At 41.0% G+C, this 25923-nt stretch overlaps 3 protein-coding genes across 3 annotated transcripts; 1 reads left to right on the top strand and 2 right to left on the bottom strand.

Annotated features, from left to right (window-relative positions):
* The first annotated feature begins 9565 nt into the window (after positions 1-9565).
* On the top strand, positions 9566-9916 carry LOC147285765 (protein RALF-like 4). Its single transcript, XM_086245823.1, has one exon. It carries the CDS (start codon positions 9566-9568, stop codon positions 9914-9916), a length of 351 nt encoding a protein of 116 aa, XP_086101949.1.
* A 4324-nt stretch (positions 9917-14240) lies between these two features.
* Positions 14241-17491, bottom strand: LOC147285764 (alpha/beta-Hydrolases superfamily protein). The gene is made up of 5 exons (XM_086243401.1): positions 17053-17491; positions 16091-16127; positions 15717-15953; positions 15573-15620; positions 14241-14803 (listed from the first exon to the last, which is right to left on the bottom strand). Exons 1-5 carry the CDS (start codon positions 17349-17351, stop codon positions 14543-14545), a joined length of 882 nt encoding a protein of 293 aa, XP_086099527.1. The 5' UTR covers positions 17352-17491; the 3' UTR covers positions 14241-14542.
* A 2950-nt stretch (positions 17492-20441) lies between these two features.
* Positions 20442-24680, bottom strand: LOC147285763 (Calcineurin-like metallo-phosphoesterase superfamily protein). Its single transcript, XM_086244008.1, has 9 exons — positions 24412-24680; positions 24274-24324; positions 23649-23670; positions 23146-23260; positions 22809-22841; positions 21904-22029; positions 21484-21590; positions 21326-21397; positions 20442-21034 (listed from the first exon to the last, which is right to left on the bottom strand). Exons 1-9 carry the CDS (start codon positions 24562-24564, stop codon positions 20739-20741), a joined length of 975 nt encoding a protein of 324 aa, XP_086100134.1. The 5' UTR covers positions 24565-24680; the 3' UTR covers positions 20442-20738.
* Positions 24681-25923: the final 1243 nt, after the last annotated feature.

Genomic DNA, 25923 nt, shown 5'->3' with positions numbered 1-25923 from the left:
GTTGTTTAATTTTATCAGAATTTTCTTTATATGATACAAGTTGCTGTCAGTTCGGCTCGGAAATTAAGCTAACGACAAAAACTAATAACACATGGAAAAGAAAATGATAAAAGTGAAAACATAATAAGAACCAAGACACTTTGAGATCGGCTCGGCATGCCGATTAAAATGAAAATGAATGGTGATGATAAATTAGAACTTGTCTTCGGATCAGCTTGATAAGCATAACCAGGATAAGTAAAAATTTAAAAAACCCTAGTCATCTCGGATGGGCTCGGCATACCCATTGAGATATTTAGGAATGCAGTTTTTTTGAGAAAAATATTCAAACCTACTTTTCAGATCGGCTCGGCATGCACGATGAAAGTTTTGGTTGGAGTGTATATTTTTCTTTTAGAAATATCCTGTTGAACGTTAGGACTGTAGGAAGTCGCTTCGGCTCAGACAGGGATTTTTATAGACCTGATAAGTCTGTACCATGCCGAGCATTGGGCCGAAAGTGGCGCGCTAGCTCGGCACGGGAGTTTATAGACCTGATGAGTCTGTAATATGCCGAGCATCGGGCCGGAAATGGCGCGCCCGCTCGACACATGAGTTTATAGACCTGATGAGTCTGTAATATGCCGAGCATCGGGCCGGAAATGGCGCGCCCGCTCGACACATGAGTTTATAGACCTGATGAGTCTGTAATATGCCGAGCATCGGGCCGGAAATGGCGCGCCCGCTCGACACATGAGTTTATAGACCTGATGAGTCTGTAATATGCCGAGCATCGGGCCGGAAATGGCGCGCCCGCTCGACACATGAGTTTATAGACCTGATGAGTCTGTAATATGCCGAGCATCGGGCCGGAAATGGCGCGCCCGCTCGACACATGAGTTTATAGACCTGATGAGTCTGTAATATGCCGAGCATCGGGCCGGAAATGGCGCGCCCGCTCGACACATGAGTTTATAGACCTGATGAGTCTGTAATGTACCGAGCGTCGGGCCGAAAATGGCACTTCGGCTCGGCACATGGGTTTACTATTTTTTTCGAAGGAAACACTTAGATCTTTCCTCTTTGTTGGAAGTGTATAGGAGTAGAGTCCCCAGTGTTTGCTTCGAAAAATAGGAAGAAAAATGAGTAGAAGTGTGTTCATCTTTTCATTGATTGGAACGGGTGTTAGGTCGGACAGTCCCCGATCCTAACTACATTTTTACTGGTAATAAATCTTCAAGTGTTCAGCATTCCAGCTATGCTTGAGAGGCTTACCAGCCAGAGTGGCCAAGTTGTAAGTGCCGGGCTTGACTATGCCCGTGACTCTATATGGTCCGGTCCAGTTCGGATCGAATGAGCTCTCTTTGATGGCAAGGGGATTCTTTTTCATGACGAGATTGCCCAATCCGAAGCTTCTGGGTCTGACCCTTTGATTGTAATATTTGGCTACCCTTTGTTGGTAGGCGGCTCGGCAGAGATCGGCGTCGGTTCGCCTCTCCTCGATCATGTCTAGGCCGAGCCGAAGTCCGGCGTCATTGGTCTCGGGATTGTACGTGCCGGTCCGGAATGAAGGAGTCCCCATTTCGACCGGGACGACAGCGTCAGTTCCGAACGCCAACGCATAGGGAGTTTCCTTCGTGGAGTTGCGATAGGAAGTTCGGTAGGACCAAAGTACCTCTGGCAGGAGTTCAGGCCAATTTCCCTTAGCCTTATCAAGCTTAGTCTTGAGGGTTTTCTTGATGATCTTGTTGATGGCCTCGACCTGTCCGTTCGACTGCGGATGGTATGGCGCGGTGAAGCGCAAGTTGATGTTCAGTCGTGAACAAAAACTCCTGAACTTCTTGCAGTCGAACTGCTTGCCATTGTCCGCAATGATGGTGTGCGGCATGCCGAACCGGCAAATGATGTTCTTCCAGACGAAGGTCTCCATCCGTTCGGCTGTGGTTGTGGCCAGGGGCTCGGCCTCGGCCCATTTGGTGAAGTAGTCGACCGCTACCACCGCCATGGTGACTTGCCCCTTCGCCTTCGGCATTGGGCCGATCAGATCGAGTCCCCACTGCGCGAACGGCCAGGGACAGGATATGGAGGTCAGCAATTGGGGAGGTTGATGGGGAACCGCGGCAAATTGCTGGCATCTGATGCAAGCGCGAGACAGATGGTCTGCGTCCTTGTTCAGCGTCGGCCAGAAGTAACCCTGTCTGATCGTCTTGTAGGCGAGGGCTCTTCCTCCAGAGTGGTTTCCGCATATCCCCTCGTGGATTTCTCTCAGCACGTCCTGACCTTCTTGGGGGGTGACGCACCGCAAGTAGGGCAGGGAGAAACTCCTTTTGTAAAGCTGACCGTTGATCATGCTGAACCGAGCCGACCTGGTTTTGATGAGACGTGCTTTGTCCCTCTCCGGGGGGAGAACCCCGGAGACCAAGTAGGTGATGATTGAAGTCATCCAGTTCGGCTCGGCCTCGGTTTGCATAACTGCGGCCTCGGTTTCGGCGGTGCTAGGTCTGTCCAGAATTTCGACTGGAACATGCCTGGCGGATCCGGTGTCTGTGGCCGAAGCCAGGCGTGCCAAGGCGTCGGCCCTGCAGTTTTCTGCCCTCGGGATTTGTGATATTTTGTATTCGCGGAAGTCTCCGAGCAGCAAAAGGGTCTTCTCGAGATAGGCAGTCATGCTGGGCTCCCGAGTCTCATACTCTCCCAAAATCTGATTGACGATTAGCTGGGAGTCGCTGAAGATGTTTAGTTTGGTCGCGCCGAGCTCCTTTGCCAATCTGAGCCCGGCGATGAGTGCCTCATACTCTGCTTCGTTGTTTGACGCTTGAAATCTGAAGCGAAGAGCATACTCCATCACAACTTGTTCCGGGGAGATCAGAACAAGCCCGGCTCCGCTTCCCATGGCGTTGGAAGATCCGTCCACATAGAGGGTCCAGGTGAGGAGATCTACCTGGCCGTGTTCGCCGATTGTGTTTGGATCGGACGCCGATGGCATAGCGTCGGTGCGCGGCGGATCCTCCGTCGAGGTGGTCGACTCACAGATGAAGTCGGACATGGCTTGACCTTTGATGGCCGTTCTGGGACGGTAGATGATGTCAAACTCGCCGAGCTCGATTGACCATTTGATGAGCCGACCCGAAGTCTCGGGTTTTGCTAAGATTTGTCTGAGCGGCTGATCCGTCAAGACAACGATTGAATGAGCCTGGAAGTAGGGTCTCAGCTTCCGAGCCGAGCTGACCAGGGCGAGAGCCATCTTCTCGAATTTTGGATACCTGGTCTCTGCATCGGCGAGGGCTCGGCTCGTGTAGAAGACGGGGTGTTGTACACCGCCGACCTCTCTCACCAAAACCGAGCTGAGAGCTGAGTCTGAAACAGAAAGGTAGAGGAAAAGTTCTTCACCTTCCTCCGGTTTGGATAATATGGGAGGTTCCCCCATGTGCCTTTTCAGATCTTGAAAGGCCTGCTCACATTGGGGGGTCCATTCTATGCTCTTCCCTGCTCCCCTTAAGGCTTTGAAGAAAGGGAGGCACCGGTCGGTGGACTTCGAGATGAACCGGTTCAGGGCGGCAACTCTTCCAGTCAGACTCTGGATTTCCTTGCGTGTCCTTGGGGACTTCATGTTGATTAAAGCCTGGATCTTCTCCGGGTTGGCTTCGATCCCCCGTTGGCTGACCAGGTAGCCAAGGAACTTGCCTGACCGAACCCCAAAGACACATTTGGCTGGGTTCAGCCGCATCTGATACTCCTTCAGGACTCCGAACATGTCTGAGAGGTCCTTGACGTGATCGTCCGCCTTGATGCTTTTGACCAGCATGTCATCCACGTAAACCTCTACGGATTTGCCGATGGATGATCTGAACATGTGGTTGACCAGCCTTTGGTAGGTGGCTCCGGCGTTTTTGAGGCCGAAGGGCATGACCTTGTAGCAGTACATGCCGCGATCAGTTATGAAAGATGTGCCTTCCTGGTCGGACTTGTGCATCAGGATCTGGTTGTATCCAGAGTAGGCGTCCATAAAGCTGAGGAGCTGATGTCCTGCTGTTGCATCGACGAGCTGATCTATCCTGGGCAAGGGAAAACTATCCTTGGGACAAGCCCTGTTCAGGTCGGTGAAGTCCACGCACATCCTCCACTTCCCGTTGTTCTTTTTCACCATGACCACGTTGGCAAGCCAGTCGGGGTAGTTGACTTCCCGGATGAACCCGTTGTTTTGCAACTTGGTTACCTCTTCAGCCATGGCGGCGTATCGAACCGGGTCGTATGACCTCCTCTTCTGACGGACCGGTTTGCATCCCGGGTCAGTGTTCAGCCTGTGGGTGATCACGTCAGACGATATGCCTGGCATGTCATCGTAAGACCAGGCGAACACTTCCGCGTTGGCACGGAGGAAGTCAATTATGGCGGAGCGCTGCTCGGGGCTGATCTGAGTCCCCACTCGGACGAGCCGATCCGGTGTCTCGGCCGAGATCGGCACTTCCTCCCAAGCCTCGGCGGGGAGGGGCCGAGAATCTGAGCTCGGCTCGGAAGTGAAGTCGAATGTCTCCGCCCTCGGCCACCTGCCCGAATCGGCGATAGAGTCAAGCTCCTGCGAGTTCGGCAGCTGACCCTTCTGCTTGATCGAAGCTGCGTAGCACGACCGAGCCGAGCACTGGTCTCCCTGAATGACGATGCAGTCGTCGCCCACCGGACATTTGATGAGGAGGTTGGCGTAATGGACGATGCAGTCAAGGTCGACCAGAGCCGGTCTGCCCAGAATGATGTTGTAGGCTGATGGCCGTTTGACGACAATGAAGTACGTCATGCAGGTCTTCTTGATCGGTCCCTTCCCGAGCGAAAGGGGAAGGTAAATGTGTCCGAGGGGCTGAACCACTTCTCCCCCGAACCCGACCAAGGCAGGTGTATCGGTCTCCAGCTTATCCTCGCCAATGCCCATCTGCGCGAACGCAGAGTGGTAGAGGATGTTGACTGAGCTCCCTCCATCGACGAAGGAGCGCGCAATGGTTGTCCCGGCCACCTCAGCCACTATGACGACCGGATCATAGTGGGGGAAGATGATCTCGTTTGCCTCGTTCGGCTCAAAGGTGACCGGCGCCCAGTCCTTCCGCTGTCTTTTGGAAGTGCTGGGCTGACCTGCCTGGATCGACAAGGACTCGTGAGCTTGAGCCGCCTGTCTGACATACTCCTTCTGGGATCGGTTCGAGCTCCCCACGAAGGTTGGTCCCCCGCCGATTGATCCGATGGCAGCATCCTGGACCTCGATGGTGTTGGTGGGCTTCTTCGGCGCGGCCTTGGGTACCCTAGGCCCACCGGCCAGGAATTGATTGATCTTACCCGCCCGGGCAAGAGTCTCAATCCCGTCGCGGAGGGCGTAGCAATCACCCGTGACGTGGCCGTGATTGGAATGGTACTTGCAGAAGACGCCCTCCTTGATTTTGTCTGGGGGTGGTCCCTTGATCTCCCTTGCGACTGGGAGTTGGTCCTTGACCTTGGAGTAGATTGTCTCCAGACCGGCGTTGAGGGGAGTGTACTCCGTGTACTGGATAAACTTGGGTCCCTTGCCTAGGAGTTGGCGTGGCTCCTCGGTCCTGGTCTTCTTGGATTGGACCTGGGGTTTGGGAGTTGCAACCTCTCCCTCCTTCCTCTTGGCCGAGGTCGGCCTGGGATTCAGGGCCTCCACCTGAGCATCCCACTCCTCAGCTCGCGCCCACTTAGTGGCTTCGGCAGAAAGCTCATCGTAGGTGGAGGGAGGGTTCCTCATCAAGTGGGAGCGGAGTCCCCCGGCGTGCAGGCCTTGCATGAGGGCATTCTTAGCTGACCTATCGTCGCAATCGTCGCACTTCGTATATTCGATGTTGAAGCGGATCAGATAGGCCTTGAGGCTCTCCCCCTCCTGCTGCTTGATGAGCGACATATCGTTCAAGTTGTAGAGTCGTTCGGATACAACCCGATATCTCGCCAGGAAGGCCCTCCGGAGGTCGGAGAAGGAGTCGATGGAGTTCGGTTGGAGGGTTCGGAACCAACCCCGAGCCGAGCCCTTCAAGGTCGAAGGGAAAATTCTGCACTTCGTGGCTTCAGATGCCTGGCGGGCCTCCATGGCGTATCTGAAGCTGTCAAGATGGTCGTAGGGATCCTTGGTCCCGTCATACTGATCCATCTTGGGGGGCTTGGTGTCGCGGGAGACCTCAGCATCCATGATTCTGCTGGTGTACGGGAGGGGAAGTTCCTCCCCGTGGTCGGCTCTACCGGTATACCCCCTGGAGACCTCGACATGTCCGAGCCGATCGTGGACGCTTCGGATCTGGTCCTGGACCAAAGTCCGAACAAGATTTTCCACATTGGGCGGGGTCGGCTCGGCCGCATTTTCCCCTGAGCACTCGGCCTGGTTGCCGAGTCTCTCACTCACCGGCTGACGAGTGAGCCTCTCGCTTGCCGGTTGTCGATCCGACATGATCATGGTGGACCCCAGTCGGTCGCTCACTGATCGCCTCCCCGAGTGAGTTCCTGATGGGGAAGGATCCTGACTGGCGATAGGGCCGAGTCTATTCCGAATCGGGCCCCTGGTTTCGGCCGAACCGGCAGGACTGTTGGCCCCCAACCTTGATTGGGCCGGGGGTCGTCGATTTGTATTCGGGTCGGCACGGTCTCCGCCCGAATTCCTGGGGGCACGTTTCCCGAAAGCCGCCTGTTTTTGCTGAAGAAGACGGTGGGCGTTCAGGCATTCGGCCTGTTCGGCCGGGGGCATGTCCTCGAAGCCCGGGAAGACGTGATCCGAGTCCTGCTGATCGGTCTGGTCGTTCGGCTCGGCAGGAGTGCTTTGCCGAGAAGGAGACGGCGAAAGGACCTCCTGCTCGGTTCGGGTCCGGCGTGATCGGAAGCCCGATCGTCCACTATTCTCGAGTTGAGCACGGTGGCGTGCAAGTTCCCCGGCCAGCTCGGCCTGTTTTGCGAGCAGCTCATTATTCTGCTTCAGGAGTGCATTCTCAGCGGCCAGATGTCGCTGACTCTCCTTAAGGAGTTTGTGAGCGGCTCGGATTTTGGAGGGACCTTTGGACTTTGGCGTCCTGGGGAGTTGTGCTCCCCTCGTTTTCTCAGGTGTCTCAGGCTGATGTTGTTCATCATTCTGAGACGCTCCTGAAGAAGAACTGGTGTCCCGAAATATGGTAGTCATGATGACTTGCGTGGAGGAAGAGCTTAGCGTTTGCGGTGATGAACACAACGGCTGAAGTCAGCTTCCCACAGACGGCGCCAATCTGTTGATGCAAATTCTCGTAAGGTAGATGCAACAACTTAGATATGCTGATCTGGCTGATCAAGTGCTTCGCTGGATGATGAAGTGGATGCTGGTTGAGATCTTCCTGTAGACAAAAACAAGATCAAAGGAGATGGACCGGTGTGGTACCAGCCAAACACACTCCGATGATGAAATCAGTGGTGGTGTTTGATGGTGGATGAGGAAGAACAAAGGAAGAACTTGGGAGAATGGGAAGAACAAGGCAAATGTTCTGGGTTATTCTCAGCAAGTTGGGTAGGCTCTTTTTTTTGGATGGAAATGCAAAGTGTTTAGCGTGTGTATTGATAGATTGCTAGATGCTTCATTTTGTGCATATGTGGTGCCTTATATAGGCAAAGGAAAACTTAATGAATAAGTTACCTGCATGTGAATGAATGGTTGCCAGAGACCCACGCACCTGGTCAGACCTAGTTGCATGCTCAGCTGCTTGCTTCCTCAGCATTGAATGCTGCATTAAATGCAAGGTTGGAAGGTCCAGGCAAACTGTCCAGCAGTCATGAATGCAAGCCTGATATTCTGTCTGTCAGAAGATTGTGTCAGGTGCATTCAAGTGTGGCGGTTCGTCCCATCGTGATCTTCCTGGGAATGGCGGCGGAGAGCCGAGCCGAGCCGATACGAACACATGTTTTCATGTGAAGACACGAAGTCCATGTGTGGTCGGATCGGGCATGGGATTCCAGGCCGAGCCGGTCCCATAGACTGGGGGTCTTTCCGAGCTCTAACTGGTCGACGCCAGAACCCGAAAAGAGGCCATCTCCTGTGCCGAGCCGAGCCGGACCGGGATGATCGTGGGAAGATGGACACTCGATCCCATGGAAGATCATCGGTTCGGCTCGGACCGAACATGGAGGGCCGGCGTGGAGATCCGGTCTGAGCTGGCAGAGGCGATGCCGAGTGGTGATGACGTGGGGGTCAAAGTTTTGACCACTGAGAGTCAAACTCCGAGGTGGATGTTGACCAGCCACGTGTCGAGCTGTGATTGGCTGTTCGGATTGATGTGGATTTTCCCACAAACACTTAGTAATAAAATTTACCATAATCAATAGCTACAAGCCTACAAACAAGGTAGAAGGATGACTAAACTCTAACATTTCTTCCGTATCATCTTTGCAAATCATATCTAAATTTTTCTACAATTGTCCATTGTGAGTTGCTCATCCATTTTCAATATTTCATCATCAATTGTAGAGGATGATAATATTGTTTGTAATTAGAGAAAAAGAGATGAAGTATAAAATTAATTGGGTATGGAACAAGAAAATAGGAATATAGAAACGACATAGAGGGAAATTTTTTTGAAGATCATAGAAGAACAAATTGTGTTCAATGAAAATTATAAAAAATAAAAAAATATTTTGGAAGTCAAAAGCTATAAATGTATATTTGAAAATATGAAAAGAAAAATATTATAAAAACAGTTTAAAAAATAGAAGGAGTAACAAATAGATAAAAGTTGAGTACGAAAATTAAACTGAAGTATTTTTAGAATTATTTTTTGGATTATCTTAATTGATTACTTTATAGATCATCTATCTAATAGAAGTTGAACCCATTCATAAGATTCATACAAATAAATCACACCTCAGTACTTAATTTGAAAGATAATTCGATCACAAAGTGATCAATTGGATTGAATCAAATAATTTTATTCTTACCCTGGGTAAGTGTGAAATAAAAAGGGAATGCTAACTTATCTTTTAAAGCAATATATATTGAGATATGGGCCAGTAGGCTAGTATAATAAGCCAACCGACCACTGTTATAATAAGCCAACCGACTACTGTTTAGAGTTTGTGACCTTAAACCCGTATTTTGCAGAGGGAGCCATAGATCATGAAGAAGTTGTTGGTTCAAACTTCAACCTGGAAATTAGGTGTTGGTCAATCAAATAAAATACTAAAAATAGGCATTAACTACGAAGGTTCCGGCCCTTGTTTTTTTTTTTTTGGATTGTTTTTGTTAATTTTTGTTTGGATTTACAATATTCCATTCCAAGTTTCCAACTATAGAGGAGAGGAATTAGGCAGCGGTTAGAAATAGAGAAATAATTAAATAAAGCAATTTTCAATTATATTGACACATGACACGTATAGGGAAGGAGGAAGAAACGGGAAGGCCAGGCACCTTCCATTTAATTTGGTAAATTGTGTGTTTATTTTTAGGCGAAAGATTGAGGTTCATAAGGCTACCAGTGTTTGGTCTATTTCCACCAATCCATTAATCTGTTTCTCTTTCCCTCCTCTAAAAGGAAGGAAGGAAGGAAGGAAGGACAGAAAGAGCAATATTGTTTGATATCTGGCTCTGATGGGTTTCAAGCTGTGCCTGATTGTGCTCCTCCTGGCCATGGCCATGGTGGCTGCAGACTCATCGTCCAAACTCAGTAGTTTCGACGATGTTGGCAGCTATCGTCTCAGCCATCATAATGTCAATGTGGGTGACGTCATTGGGGACGAGATGGAGATGATGATGGAGTCTGAGTCTGCCCGCCGTTCACTTGGCCGCCGTAAAAGATACATTACCTACGAAGTCCTCAGGAGAAACTCCGCTCCGTGTGACCGACGCGGCGATTCTTACTACTACTGTCAAAATCAAAGACAACGCGCCAATCCTTACACGCGCGGCTGCAGTCTCATTACTCATTGTAAAAGACATTAACATCAACGTCAACCTCCAACAACAAAAGACCAAGAAAAAGTGCCTCCCGGACGTACTTTTTTTCTTCGTTTTTCTGCCGCGTTAGTAATAATAATTCAGTATGGGTAATTCCATTCTCGAATCATCATCAATATCGTATTGCAATGATGATTTTGATTAATTCCTCCTTTGATTAATCAATTTCAAGCTAATTGTCTTTATTTATTATATATGTGTCAAATTGTCAATATAAATAAATAATATCCCATTTATAGTGTACTTTATTTATCATTTTTTCCTATCTATTATCACAGAAGAAATAAAAAAAATTAAGATAAATTACAATTTAATATTTCAATTTTGACACTTATTACAAATTAGTACCTCGCGTTTAATTTTTGACACCTATTGCAAGTAATAGGTTTAAGGGTTTTGACTTTAAAGTACCTATCTTAAGTCATCCATCTATTTTCCCGTTAAATGATAAAGTTGCAATTACTTGCTAGATGCCAATTGGCCAAATAAGCACGTCGCATGGACTGACACCATGCCAAGTAATATAAATATTAAATTAATTAAAAAACAGAAAATCAACAAATCAAAAATAAGGAAACCATTAAAAAGTTGTTATTTTATTGTTATTTTTATTTTTATTTTTATAAAGTTGAAGAAACCCAAATCGGGTCTGTGTTGGAGATAAAGTCAAGATTTTATTTTTATTGTTATTTTTATTCATTTTATCTGCAAGAATTTGTTTTATTTTATGGAATCGCTTGATCAGAGAAATTACGAACTTCAATTGTGAATTACTTCACAGATATGTTATCTCATCAATTGGCATTGTTGAGGGTTTAAGCTTCTCAATTAATCAATTCTTTTGAATTGTTTTCTCCATTAAATTGTTATGGATTTGTTTTGAAGAAATACCAGTCAGATCTAAGTTTGTTCATAAAAAAGATGAACTAGTTGCAACCACTTTAAAATTTAAAGCTGCAACCAGTCTTTAATTAATATTAGGGACAATTTTAAAATAAAAAAACCAATGCATATTTTTCAAACATATTCAAAAATCAAAATGTCACATGCAAGCTAGGGCTTAAACTAAAGACGCGTCAAACTGAGGAAATAGGTCCAAAATTTCCCATATAAAAATGTGTATCATTTTAAAGTTGAAACCTGCAGGCCTCTTTGTTTATGTATTTACTTCCTTCTTCTACAGCCCATCATGACAATGTACAACCAATTAAGTAGAAAAAAGGAAAAAGGAAGAGATGGGCAACTATATATCACCATTTACAACTTTGCTCTGAAGATAATCAGCTTCTATCTAGATTGACAGTACGATATGCATGCAGCATGGGACATGCAACGACGACCCATATATCCTTCATTCTCTTTCTCTTTAATTCCCGGACAGGGACAAAAGGTAGTGAAGGTAGGCTGGGCTATATATCAATAGATTGTCATCAACGTACGTACTACACTACTTAAATGAATGTGCTCTCTTTCTTGTGTTGTCTCCCCACCCCAACCCAACCCAACCCAACCCACCCATTATTTAACTCGGCCATTTGCTGAGTAATTTGTTTGTGAACCCATTTGGTTTGATATCTCGATGGAACTGAAGCAGCTGTGCCTGATTCTGATTGTGCTTCTCCTGGCCATGCCCATGGTGGCTGCAGGGTCATCATCAAATGATGTTGGCAGCTGTCGACTCAGCCGCCATGAACATGAAAAACAGGTCGACGTTGATGATGATGATGATGGCAGATCATTTATCAACAATCCCAATGTGAATGTGAATGTGGGTGACGTCATCGGGGACGAGATGGAGATGATGATGGAGTCTGAGTCTGCCCGCCGTTCACTTGGCCGCCGTAAAAGATACATTTCCTACGAAGTCCTCAGGAGAAACTCCGCTCCGTGTGACCGACGCGGCGATTCTTACTACTACTGTCAAAATCAAAGACAACGCGCCAATCCTTACACGCGCGGCTGCAGTCTCATTACCCATTGTAAAAGACATTAACATCAACGTCGATCATCCAAACTCCAAACAATAATATGGGTGCAAAAGTCTTTCTTTTGTCCTCCATTAATGCTTATGTACGTACTCTCCGCTAGAGATCTATATATATATATATATATATATATATATATGGTGTACTTTATCCTTCTTTTTCAGTAACTATTATTATCATTATGTGTACTTTCTTGGTATGATTTGAATAGAATGAGGAATAGGCTTCTTTTTCTTTTTTCGGATTTTAATTTTTCATGTGATTGGATTAGGTATGCATGCAGATTACCTACAAGTAATGCCAGAAATTAGATATCAATTGCCTATGTTATTTTACTTTATATGTAGAGCAGTGACCATAAAGTAGCCAATTTGAAGTCGCTAAAACATGGATAAAAGTATCCACGATATAGTTGATATATCCGCTGAGATATCCGTAATTTCATTTACTGATATTTAAATAAACTATAACTAATATTTCTCCGATATCGATATATGTCAAAAAAAATATCGGTATATGTCAAAAAAATATCGATATATCGGTATATATTAAAAAAATATCGATACATATCGGCAGAATATCGGTATATATTGAAAAAGTATCGGTCTATGTCAACAAAATATCTGTAATATCAGTATATATTGACATAATTGTATACAAAATTTCAAAATTTAGGAAGGAAAAGAGGAATAAGATGAAATCAAACCAAATTCAACCCTAATTAGATCAAAATTCATCCACTAATCATAATTAATCAACAATAAATCAACAAAAGAACAAAATCTAACTCAATTTTCTTTACACCGATGTTTACCAAAATCGATATATCTATAAATTTTGAGTTCGATATTTAAAGAATTTTTTATATTTTTATTCTTGGATGAAACACATTTTCTACTTTTTCTTTAGAAGAGCGTGTATTCACGCTTCGAAAAGGAGAGTGCAACACCCTTGGTTGAATTAGGTCAGACTTTGAGCTATTAAAAGTACCAAAAGAAGGGTACACTTGTCGTGCAGGACAGAAGCGGTCTCTGTATGCGGTAGGACGATGCCACGTTTCAGAGATTCATTGGCCGAGCTCAGTCTTCCGTGGGACCGTTTAGATTCCTGAGTCCAGGCCCAGAACCAGAAAGAAAGAAAGAAAGAAAATGCAGCCTTTACGGAAAAAGACACGTCGGTTCCAGGATGTAAGAGACAACAGAGGAAGCTCATGTGGACTCCACTCCCCACGTGGTTATGGCGTTAATGGTCACGTGAGCTGAACTCAAGGACTGAATTTGTTTACAAATTGTTTTTAGTTCCCAACTTCCCATTGACTTTTTATTTGGGTTTAAATGTAAAAAAAGAAGAAGCCATCATTCATTCAATAATCACAACATTAATATAAATGAGTTAATTAAATGTCTTGTTAATTTCAAACTTTGGTGTTCTTTTGGCCATGCATTCCAAACTTTTGTTTAATCTCAGTAGGATCCAGCTGCTTCTGGCTGCAACTACATGCAATGTACTACACTGTGTTTTGATGGCAACCAAATAAAAAAATAAAAATTTATATAGGATCTGAATTCTCTACTTATTTCGACACGACTTAAATTTTAGTTACGTATTTATTATATAAGGGTAAGAAGCAAAAAATAAAATGAATTTACAATACATTTTGGATATGTGTCAATAGAGATACACAATCCTTAAATTTATATTACAAGATTATAATTGAAACAAACATAAACAAGTAAATTAACCATAAAATCCAAATCCTTACAACTAATGGAAAGCGTTTTTTTGTTTTTCTTCTATTAAACTGTCATTATTTTCCACCATTTTTGTTCGAGGGTGAAGAGAAGTAAAACAAGTGGGTCCAAACCGTACCCATTTAAAACATATAGCACGATTGGAAGAATTGAAGAAAGGAACCAAGCGTCTCTTAATGTTGGAATCCTTCTGTTGGGACGTGTGCTACCTGCCATGAAGCTATGGGACATGAGTCTATTAATTTCCACCCGGTTATAGGGTGCTTAGCTACCACTTGTTCTATAAGTCTTTTTAAACATGCTAGCTCTACCACTTCACCAACATACTTCCACCCGGTTTTGAATTTTGATATGTTACCACTATTGATTTTATCTTTCATGTTCAGCTTTATGAGTGCACAAAACATGCTACAACTGATGGAAACTTTAATTAAATTGTTTTGTAGAGAAGAGTTAAACGAAAGAAAACTGATGAAATTAAGTGACCTTACAAAAATTGATTTATGGAGTACCAATTACTCAGTTGAGCCAACAAAGTAAATGAAAGCAACCCATGTATTTTCTTTTTCAGCAATTGATGATAGTCTTTACATAAAGCACACTTCTTTTAATTATACATGACATCCAGATCAGGAAGCTAATCACTTGAATTGTACATGTAAGTTGCATTCCCCATCTCCAAAATTGGTTAATCTGAACTGGATCTGGATCAGTCTATGTATGTGATTCCTATCCGTTCATCTACCAAGAAAATACCAAGCTGGATAGCTTGGCTGCCAAACACTGGGTCCATGATGCAAGCAATCATAGCTATTCGAGGAGACCGGGTCACAATGCAATGGAACTATCTGTTTTCAAATGATGTAAAAAACTGGCTATTTTTTCCCAAATCTCAAGCACTTGTTGTGTTTTACTTCTATACTTGGGTTAGAAGTGAGTTGTTTCTTCGTTTGTTGTTTTGTCTGTGAGAATTTCTCCATCGCACTTATGAACTTGCGCAAGTGCTTAATGTACTCAGGATATGTTTCGAGGTTGCAGTGGCCTCCACCCTTGACCCATAACGGATCATATTTTTCCTTGGAAAGTTCCCACAAACGTTTCCCATGAGACCAATCAACAATTTCATCTTCTGTTCCCTGAAAATAGTCCGTTGAAAAGATGCATCACAACTAGCAGCATATCAATGAATCAAACCAGAAGCAACCATCAACAAGAGAAATTATTCTTGAACTTCCATTTCAGAATACCATGCCTAATCAAGTAAAATGAGAACTTACTTTTGCTGGACAATAGAGACCCAGCAGAAAGTGAAGTTCCAAAATAAAATAAATGACTAGAACCAACTTGCTGATCGATAATTGTTTTGATAAGTTTTGCACTTATTGGATAATTTGTAAAGGTATCCATTCTGATATATGCATGTCACCTGAGTTGTAATAGCTCCAGTGGGACTTTACCTGTTTGTATCCAAATTTTCATTATTTCACTAGGAATCTTCACATGTAGGATCGATTCCAAACTCTAGCTGTTAATGTGTGGCTTCTTCATTAAGTGAAAGCAAGATAATTAGTTAAGCATCTGGGTAGATTCTTAGCCCAACATCTCTGAGGGGCATTGTCAGCATCTTTATGAATTTGAAACAAATTTAAATAGTTTATGAAAACTTTAACAAACTGATAAATATATGCTATAGTACTAGAATGATAAACCAATCCAGAAAAGTCAAGCAGTCATATCTCAAAGAACAATTCTAAAATTAGGATTTTCTAATGATTTTCGCTAGACAGAAGTTTTACTAAGGAAAAGAGGGAGGGGGGATTGGAACCACAGCACAAGTTCTTTGAATTCTAAGAGAATGGTTATCAAGCAAATTAACTTAGGTAACTGAAGGGAATAGGTACTTACATGTATAACTAGAACCGGACAGCTGACATGCCGTATTTTGTCTATATTCTGAAAATATTGAACAAAGCTTTTCAATACGAATTCAAGTAACTAAGACTTGCAACAGAATAAGTGAGATTCCGAGAACACAGGTCAATTACTTACTTTGAAAATGTCAAACCAAAAGGTCAACTTGACAGGATACAAGACTCGTATGCCTGAAAGGATAGCACTATGAAGAACAACAGCTCTCAGTTTGTGTAAGCGAGAACCCAAGTGCAGTGTTGGTCCACTTCCAACAGATTGGCCATACAGTATCAGATCCTCTTGCTGTATTCCATATTCGTTTTTTAAACAATTGTACACAGCTTCTATGTCGTAATATGTATTGAACTCAGATGGCTAAACAAATTAGCAAGATTAACACTTGTCAGTCACAGAGTTAGCAACACAGGTCAACAGATTGATAAAGGGCTCTCTTGCTCCTATCAATAGAAACTTTTAGTGCAAACTAACTCAATAGATTACTTAATACTTACCTTACCAGTGGATGCTCCATATCCTGAATAATCATAACTGTCACAAAGAAAAATATGTGAAGTAAATAATATGGGAAGGTTCATAATTACTGTAGCTTAGCTCATCAGAATAATCTTAACTTTACATTAAAAAAAAAAAAAGATGAATGAACTCTCACTCGCAAAATAAGTGCTGGCAGAGTAAGTTCTATGTTTAAGAGCATGTTCATCCTATTAATCCATCCCAGCCCCCAACCCCACAAAAATATAAAAATAAAAAGGCTTCATAATCAGTCAAAAAGTTGAAGCTTAAACAGAATATCTATGAGTGTTAGTATGGACAATAAACATAAGGCCAGAAAATTTAAAATAAAATATTAATAGCTTCCATTGTTTACTAGAACAATGGATGTTGAAATTTTGAATAGAATACTAGCATTACAGAGAATTTTTCACTTGGTCTCTTTTTGGTGGAGTTAGACTCACGCCCAACGAAACGAACATGAAAAGTTTATGAAGCCGGCAGCACCAAGCCTTCCATTAATGAAACAGAGGAAACATGCAAGAAAGCAACCATCCATGTTTCAAATATGAAATAGCAAATTCAGAAAATATTATCCAAATAAATACACGGAGAACAATCAATAATCTGAACAATAGAGACCAATAACAACTAAAACAAGGCCCATTACAAGCAATTTTATTTTAAGGAAAAAAAAAAATGGGTGTTCATTTAACCACGAAAGAGAAGAGTACGACCAAATTCACTGAATGGGTATTCAATCCATCATTTCTAAAATTTAAGGACAAAAAAGGAAAGGAAAATAAAGGAACAAAAAGCAAAACCTACCTCGCAAATAATAGATTAGGAAAAACCAGAAAGACCCATACATTTCATATTAATTGAAAACAAGCCAAGCCATCAAAACCCAGAATAGATTCCAAAGCAAGCAAGAGAAAGAAAAGAGAGAATTATTGAATACCTCATAATATTGACACGGAGGTGAGCCCTGAGCTCAATGAAGAGCTCGTGCATCTGACCCAAGTCAGCAGCATTACCATGCGAGTACAAAAGCGTGAACCTGGCAAAAGGGTGCTTCCAAAACGTGGCAACGACCTTGTTTCCTCCTTTGGTTTCAAGCAAATGCACGTCCATGTTCTTATCAGCTGAAACTCCCGAGAACACAAGGTTGCCATTCTCGTCTTTGTGCACATCATAGGTTGCTGGGTCTGGTGGGAAAAAAGCAAATTTTGCAGCCACACCAGCCGTTACATTGCCCATTAACACAGACCCAGTTGGCAAGGAGAGGCAGAACAACACACAATTGGGTATGGCTCAGGCATATATGAAACAGCTAAAATGGGGTGCACTTTTTCTTTCTTTATCTGAGCTTCTGCTGTTCTTGTTCATGCTCAAAAAATAAAAATCAATAATGGGGTTTTCTTTTTTTCTTCTTCTTCTTTTTTTTTTTTTGGGGGGGGGGGGGGGTGGGGGTTTGGTTTCTGTGAAATTTTACTGGGGATGATGGAAAGGCAAACCAGGTGGCATCAGATGAAATTAAAGGTGAAAGGTGAGGAGGGTGGCAGGCAGAAATAGATCCGATCTAAGCGGGTGAGCTGGAACTGATGTTGGAGAGGAACAAATACGCAGAATCAGAAACAGAATCGCATATTACATTGTTGTAAATACTTTTATTTTTCCTAAGGATGTGTTGTTTGTAAACAACAAGAGAAGGTTGATGATGATGTGTACTACTGTACCAAGTTCTCTCTATTTTTATCAGTTCATGACACCCCTTGTTTTGAGAGAGAGAGAGAGTGAAATGACATATTTGCCCTTCGAATAAATTGTGGACATGAATGAAAATGGTTTTTACCGTTATACCCAAATAGGAAAAAGAAAAAGAAAATGGTTGAGGCCTAAGGGTAACAGGAATGATTTTTATTAACAACAATTTCAAATGGTAGTTTCACTAATTCTCCTTAGAAATTTCAAATGATTTGTGTTTTACTTGTCTAACACAAATTATCTTTTTCTTTATTTTTATGAGCAAACACAAATCATCTTAAACTATAGAAATCTTTACATTTTTTAAATTTGTTAAGTCCAAGGATATAACATATTAAACTGTGGATTATAATCTCACATTATTATTAAAAACATTATGAAAGAACATAAGAAAAACATATGCAACCATATAAAATGTGTATGATTTATATACATAAACCATGGTTTTTTATTAAAAAAAAAATCACTAAATAAGGAAAATTTCTTCTTCGATATATATCTGAAGACAAAATAACCAAAGAATGGATGGGGGTGGTAAAATGAGAAAAGGGAAAGATTACAAGGGAAAGATGGACGGCCGAGATTTGGTCAAAAACTGCAAGGATCTTCGAAGAAAGGGAGAAGTGGCAGAATGAGGGGTCAGAAATGTCAGAATCAGGCATTCCTCATCTTGCTTTGCTTTGTTGAGCCATGTTTTTACCAAAAGATGACAGTTGGTTTGCCTGCTTGCTATGCTTTGCGGATTCAGTCAATTCACAACTGTCTCCTCCAGCTTTGACCCAAAATTACCCACTTAATCTCCATGTTGATAACTTCTTAGTTTTAGTCTTTTAGATCCAAATCATCTAATTTTGCTTAAGAAATTATGATAAAGGGTTGCAAAAGTGATGTTTGCACAATTATGTACAAAAGTGTAGTAAAAGGGAAACATTACATGTGGAAAGTTTGGAAATTTGTAATTTAGTTACAAAAAACAAAAAACAAAAAACAAAAATTAGTGAGAGCTGCAATGCTAGTTTGACACATTGATATTAAACTAGTCAGTGGAGAGCTTCCCCATTTTTAATTCATACAGGACAAATTTGCTTTGGGTGACAATGGAATAAAGTCTGTAAAGACTCTAAAGTAGGTTCAATAAGAATTTGATGTTAGTCTCCCAATGATAAAGAAAAAAAAGAAGAGAAAACAGTGGTTAACTTAATTGTGAATTTGAGATCAGATATATTGTACATAATATGTATATGTAATTATGTATGTACTTTGGGGGTCCTACAGAATATAATAGTTTCTTGAATTGAAATGGCCCAAATGGGGATGTGAGATGTCATCAGGAAATTAATTGACTAGCCTTTTAAGGAGTAGAGTGGGGGACCTTGTGCTTTAAGCTGGGGGACCAAATAAATGAACATGAAAACTGAATAGAATAAAGATGACACCTCAAGCGTTTGATGAAAGATGCATATCAAGCAATGATATGGCTCCCTGTACATATATGAGCATTGTAGATAAGGCTCTTTGTTGGGCAGCTGCAACTGCAATGATAGAAGTTATTCCCTATGATTAGTTGACTTTATTAAGACTGAAATTGACAAGTTAGGATTAACTGTGATTTCAACCATTAGTTGACTAGATGATCTCATAAGTGAATAGTACAGCTAAAGGTTAGGCTAACTGGGTATGTCTTAATTCTGTGCACTAACCAAGGAAAAGAATATTGGGTCAAAAAAGCCCATAGACTGATTGGAAGTTGTGCACTAACCAGGGGAAAAGGAAAGAAAAAGAAAGCTGGGTAGTGCTGATACCCTTTCAATTTCATAATAATATGATGATACTAGGGCTAGAAGGAGAAATGCAAGAAGATATTAATTTATAAAAAAAAAAAAAAAAGATCCAATATGCTGTGTAGTGTGTACCATGACTTGCTTTATATATATAATTGCACAAAAAATTGAGGAAATCTAGGAAATGGATAATCAGTTTGATAATGATACCCAAATAATATATTTTGATTAACAGGGAAATAAAAATAGAAAATGCTCCTTTGCTGCTTCAGAAAAATGATAAAATGGTGGGCATCAAATCCTTAAAAGATTGGTCACCTCATGCAACAAAAGGCACAGATGAGATTCTTGACCAACCTCATTATACATTAACCAAATAATACCAAAATGAAGGAATCACTTAGTTGAAAAAATTATGTTCAAAAGGTGTGTGCATGTGTATCATACCTATTTACAAGCTTCACAAAACTTGTGGAGGAGGCACCTAACAGGGGTTTTTATCTTCACTAACTTTTAGGATTTTACAATTAATTGTGGCAGATCCTCAATTTCATTACCAATTTGCTATGTGGAAATTACACTCTTGTTTTTCTACAATGGTTCAAAGAGAGGTTTCTAGAAGACTCGAACCTAGCTATTTAGCTGTCTTCACAAGTATGAAGCTTCATCAGAACAGTGCATTAACAAGTTTGAGTGCTCTACAACTGGGAAGACTGTGATGCTTCGGGTATCTCTTGCAAAAAAGGATTCCAGTTCTGTGTTTGTTTATTTGATAAACGAAATTTAAACATAAACAAGGAGATGAGCTTCGTGTTCCTCATAAAACTTGATTTGTTTGGAACCCTAATAGCATATACACCCAACAGGGCTAACAACTATTTTGCTTTTACATGGGAGTTGGTATCAAAAGCAGGGAATCCTTACAATATTGCGCATCTTGTGACACAGAGGATCCATAGAAAATGTACTTACATACAACATGGCTGAAACTAATCCACATCAGAAAAATCTAACTAGGACTTTTGAATAACATGTGCTCCTCTTCCAATCTGGTCCTGTCTCCGATAACTGAAACCCAACTTTCGACAATTTTATCTACTCATCCATCAAAAATCTCCACTAAAGTGAAGGCACGCATGGTGCCACAGGACTCTGGTGTTGAAAGATGAGGTTCCTTATTCATGAAGCTTTTGTTGCCAATTCCTTGTGCATCATTTAGTGTCTTAACTCTCGGAACAATGGCCCCATTCAGGCATATAGTGTTGTCGGCCCCAACCACAATCATTTTCCGAAGACCATTTCCATCTGCTAGCTCTTTATGCATGTGACCAAACACTACTAATGGACCACAGAATTTTCCAGTCTCTTTTAAGAGGGATAGGGCTTGTTCTAGATCTGTATCAGAACAACATAGTGGTTATGTTATTAACTTATTACATCTTAATATAGATGAACAAATCACATGATCAAGGATATGACTCGTTTCCTTTCCATAACCACCCTCTTAGATTCATCAGGTCACAATTCACAAGCAGCAATCCAAAAGGCTGAGTATGAAAGTGACATCAATTTAATGTGTAACACTAAGATTACAAAAATAACAAACGCCCTTGGTGGCCTTTATAGGGTTAGCAACCTAAAAAATTGAGAAATGTTCCAATTTAGGGCCAAAAGCTTAACTATTACCTGGGTCACCATGATCTCCACCTTTAAACACCCAATCTTTCCCACATATGTCATCCAAGTTAGAACCAAGACCTGCACAAAGAGTGAACTCAGAAATTTTCATTAAAATGAAATTTCCAAAAAGCCAATCTATGATTGATTTTAGCAGACTGATGAACCTGTGGGTCCATTATGGGCAAGAAATATGACGAAATGGTCCTCTGGTGCACCCAAAGCTGCTTTGTAGATTCTCTTAGCACTTCCATCCATGTCTTGGACCCCATACCTAAGAGGTTATTTCAATGCATTAAGTCACAATTTAAGCCACAATGAGTGTGACACAGGAGCAACAGAACACATCAGGCAAAGCAAAGCAAGAAGCTGTTAGACTACAATTTTAGAAAAGCTGATGCCTTACAAAAGAATTGATGACCCAACCGGCTGACACAATTGTGTTGTTTAAAATTCAGACCTAGTTTGTAATAGAAGAGTGTTAAGAATTACTGTAATTTGAGAGGGAAATGGTTGACTTATTCCTTTGAAGCGTACAAACACAACCATATAAGCTTTTGATCAACAGCTGCTAAAACAATACATACCTTGCAGACAGAAGCTTTTCTCGAAACAACTTCTTTCCCCCACAAGAAAAAGGTCGTCCACCAATAATGCTCAGTTTTACCTTAGGAAAGTCCAAACGCCGATAAGCTACATGATCCTCGCCAAGACTGATTATTAAAAGTATTTCCAGTTAACAACACAATTTTTTACAGTTGCAACAATCCAAGCATGACATATAGCCTTCCAACTTAAAAAATAAACACTGTTTAATTTTAGTAAAGTAATCATCATAATATTTCAGCAACATCTATAATTTTTATGTTCTATTCTTTTATCTTCTTTTTCTTTGTTCCCAATTAATCCAGTCGCAGGCTGCTCCATCATTGAGGATTGTTGGAACCATTGGACCTGCTTATGTTCGGCAATGTCCATTTCAGCCTGGTTTATGAAGGATAAATATATCACGATCTTGCTAGCAACCAAAAGCTCTTCCATCAATCAAATTTTATCTGCCTTTCGTTGTTGGAAATTAATTTTGAAAAAAGGTATACCGATTGAAATGACAGTGTTCATCAATCTATGAAAAAGACTTTAATACTCAAATTGGTGACCAGAAAGAATCCTCAGTTCTTTTCTTTGGAAATTTGATTTATATAAATGCAAATCATAGAGAATATAGTGGAAAACTTGTGTTGGATACATTCTTCAATCCAACTTTTCAAGTTGCATTATAACACATGGAAAATATATTAAAAAGAAGAAAGAAAAAATTATTCCAACCTGATATGACTTATGCAACTGTGAATACTTTGAGTGTAATTTACGTATAGTATAAGAGGAAAATATGTTTTTTTTTATGAATGAAAAATAATAACTGATAAACAAAGATGTAAAGAAAAAGGAAATATCAGAATATCTGAAAATCATGAAGATAAGACAAGCTCACCATTCTAGCTGAAGTTGAACTCCATCTTTTCTCCTGATATTCAAAATCAAATATTTAAATAAACAGACTATTAAGGACTCAGAATCAGAATTACATTTTTACCTTATAAATATAAAAACAAAGCACATCAACGTATTTGATGTAAGGGCAAGTATGCACTTGCACAGCACACATGGTCAGTAGCAGTGATTTCCATAGTTACACAATGACTATGCTATGTGTCTACATAAATTAAGAATGATTGAACCCTATGATTAAATCATATGGACACACTTAGGAGAAAGTAAAAATAGAAGACGAAATATTACTCTAATGAGGCCATAAAATTTAAACTTACTTTTCAGAAAACTGTTTTGTATGCCAGGCATCATGGTTTCCCAAAATAACTGCTTTAGCAAATTTAAGATTTGCAACACTGCGAACGAGTTCAATGTTCTCTTCACCAAAATCACCTGAGCAAAATGGAGGAAAAGAGAAGGCCAAAACAAACAAAAACAAGATAAATATAGTTTTAAGTAAAACAAATAAAACTTACCTGCCACATTGGCACAGATGCAAGACATAATTTTGAGCTTGAAGCATCCATGGCTAAGTGCCTAAGTTTGTTTCTTTAAATTTTTCTGATAATTAATTTAGTTTACTTCAAAACTTAGGGACATGCTGTGGCTAAGTGTCATGCGTGTTGGTGCCAAGTCGAACATGGACAAAACTCTTTCATATATGCCAAAGTTACTTAGCTTACCAATTGGGAAACAAAAGAAAGTGAAGGCGCTGAAAATGGAAAGTGAGGACCATCGAAAAATATTAGGTAGATGAATATTCGGTGAGGATGGAACCTGCCTGTAAAAAGAACCAAATCTGGCTGCATTTGAATGTAAACTTATATTAGATTCGCAGGACATAAAATTTTTTTGTAGAAATGGAAAAAGATATATAACTACAACAAGAAACACAATTCTTAAAAACAAAGAAAAAGAAAAGCATTTGCACAAAAGGGTTTTCTTAGGGGGCAGAGTCGATTAATATGGAGCCAAGAAACATTTAGGGATGATCATGATATCATATTAAGTAGTGGTGAATAACTGAATACTAAAATAGAACAACAGTGCTATCTATTTTAAGTGTTCAAACAAGGGCTGGCCACAATTGGAGACGAGTGTGTACAAGTTGTGCCGGATACACCAAATTTCAATACCTACAAATCATATCCAATTCTGGACCAAGGTTTCGACGAGTAAAGAGACAGAGAAACCTTGAATTTGAGCTTAAGCTCGAGCTTGGCCAAACCAAACAACAGTAATACATGTACAAGCTTAGTTACACATAAATCCAGCAGATGCATCTATGGCCAAATCAAAATCAAACTCTTTACACTATTAATCTGCAGAATTTACTATACATACATATCCCCCAAAATTTAAAGATATATTATTTTTAATTTAAAGACATAGAGGGAAGTGTATACCTGCAGCAATTGAAGTGCCTTCGTATCCTCTTCTAGATTCCAATGATCATGCTTCGGAAACCAAAAACACAAAAAAAAAGTGAAAATATCGAAAAAAATACGAAATTTAGAGAGAGAGAGAGAGAGAGAGAGTCTTACGACGTCGCCGACAACTGCGATACGAGCAGAGGTACGAGCTGAGGTGGTGGCCATGGAAGCCTGCTTGGTGTTGTGCTTGGACCAAGGGTGAGGGTGGGGAGGCGAACCGGAGAGAAAACAGAGGGTGGGCGCGTGTACCGACGCGCTTAGCATCACCTCTCTCTATCTTTCTCGCGCGCGCTCTGATGGTCGGTCAAGTGCAACGGTCAACGTATTTTGTATCCGTGGGATCAACGTGGCAGCAGAGACACCATTTTCAGCCGTTGGATTTCTTTTGTGGGTCCAAGGGATTGGGAACTTTGATGGCTGCTCAGTGACATCATTAGGCTTGTAGACCATCAACTAATTGAATCGGCCCCATTTAATTTCGACTTCCATAAATAGGTGTGGGCTCGACTCGCGATAAATTATTGTGTTTGATGATGATATCACATAACCCGGGTGGCACGTACAATGTGAAAATTAATTTTACTTAATTAAGGAGAAATTAATTTAAAAAGTTAAATATTAAGGAAAAATTAATTAAGGAGAGAGATATGACAAATTAATTTTCACGAATGAGAAAATAAATTTAAAAAATAGATAACAGACTATTGGATAAAAGCTAAAACAATCTCAGCTATTCGAACCCGGAGATAAATTTTAAGATTAAAAAACTATTCTGTTTTATTATATAGATTTAAATTGTAACACATATATAATCATTAATTTCTAAAACTCTAAATCTTTTAAATCGTACATGTTTATAATTTAAATAGATTAGTAACAGTACGTTATCATGACAATAATATTATGATTACGTACAATAATTTTTTTAACTCACAATCTTCAAAATTGCTTATTTTATTATCAATGTCACCAACTTACATGCTATTTAGCTTAATTTTTCTTGTCAACCTTTTTTTCTCAATTTATATAACATTTTTATATCGGTTTTATCACATTATTTGTTTTTTTTAATATAAAATATGATGTTTATATCATATGCCACATAGGTTGTGAATAAATAGTTAGGAAAAAAAATTAGTACATATATAATTTTTCTTTAATTTGATGAATATGTTGCCTTCATCAATAATATTTTTTAATTTAATAGTTATTTCATTTAAAGTACGAGTACATTTGGGTATGAACCGTTGGTCAATTATATTTTCTAGAACTATGAACTCGATCTACAAGTATTTATTATTAGGCTTATTAGCACATTTGCCCCTTGACTTTTAGGTGTTTTCTCACTTTACCCCCTGAACTTTATTTGTCTCATATAACCCCCTGAACTTTTATGCCGTTTCCCACGTTACCCGATTCCGTCAACTCCGTCAATAACCCCGTTAGAAATGCTGACGTGGCGTCTACGTGGCAGGGTAATTTCGTCTTTTCAGCCATAAAGGACCAATCTTTGCCATGTGTGTGCCACGTGGTAATTTGTGGGACCCAATATGCCATGTTGGCAACTAAAATTTAATTAAATCAAAAATTTTAATTTTTTTTAAAAACTTTCTCTGGATTGTG

The sequence above is a fragment of the Dryas octopetala genome, chromosome 5 (assembly GCF_963921425.1).
Source record: "Dryas octopetala chromosome 5, drDryOcto1.1, whole genome shotgun sequence".
Classification (NCBI taxonomy): Eukaryota; Viridiplantae; Streptophyta; class Magnoliopsida; order Rosales; family Rosaceae; genus Dryas; species Dryas octopetala.
Note: the sequence above shows the minus strand (reverse complement) of the source record. Positions and strands in the feature narration are given on the sequence as shown.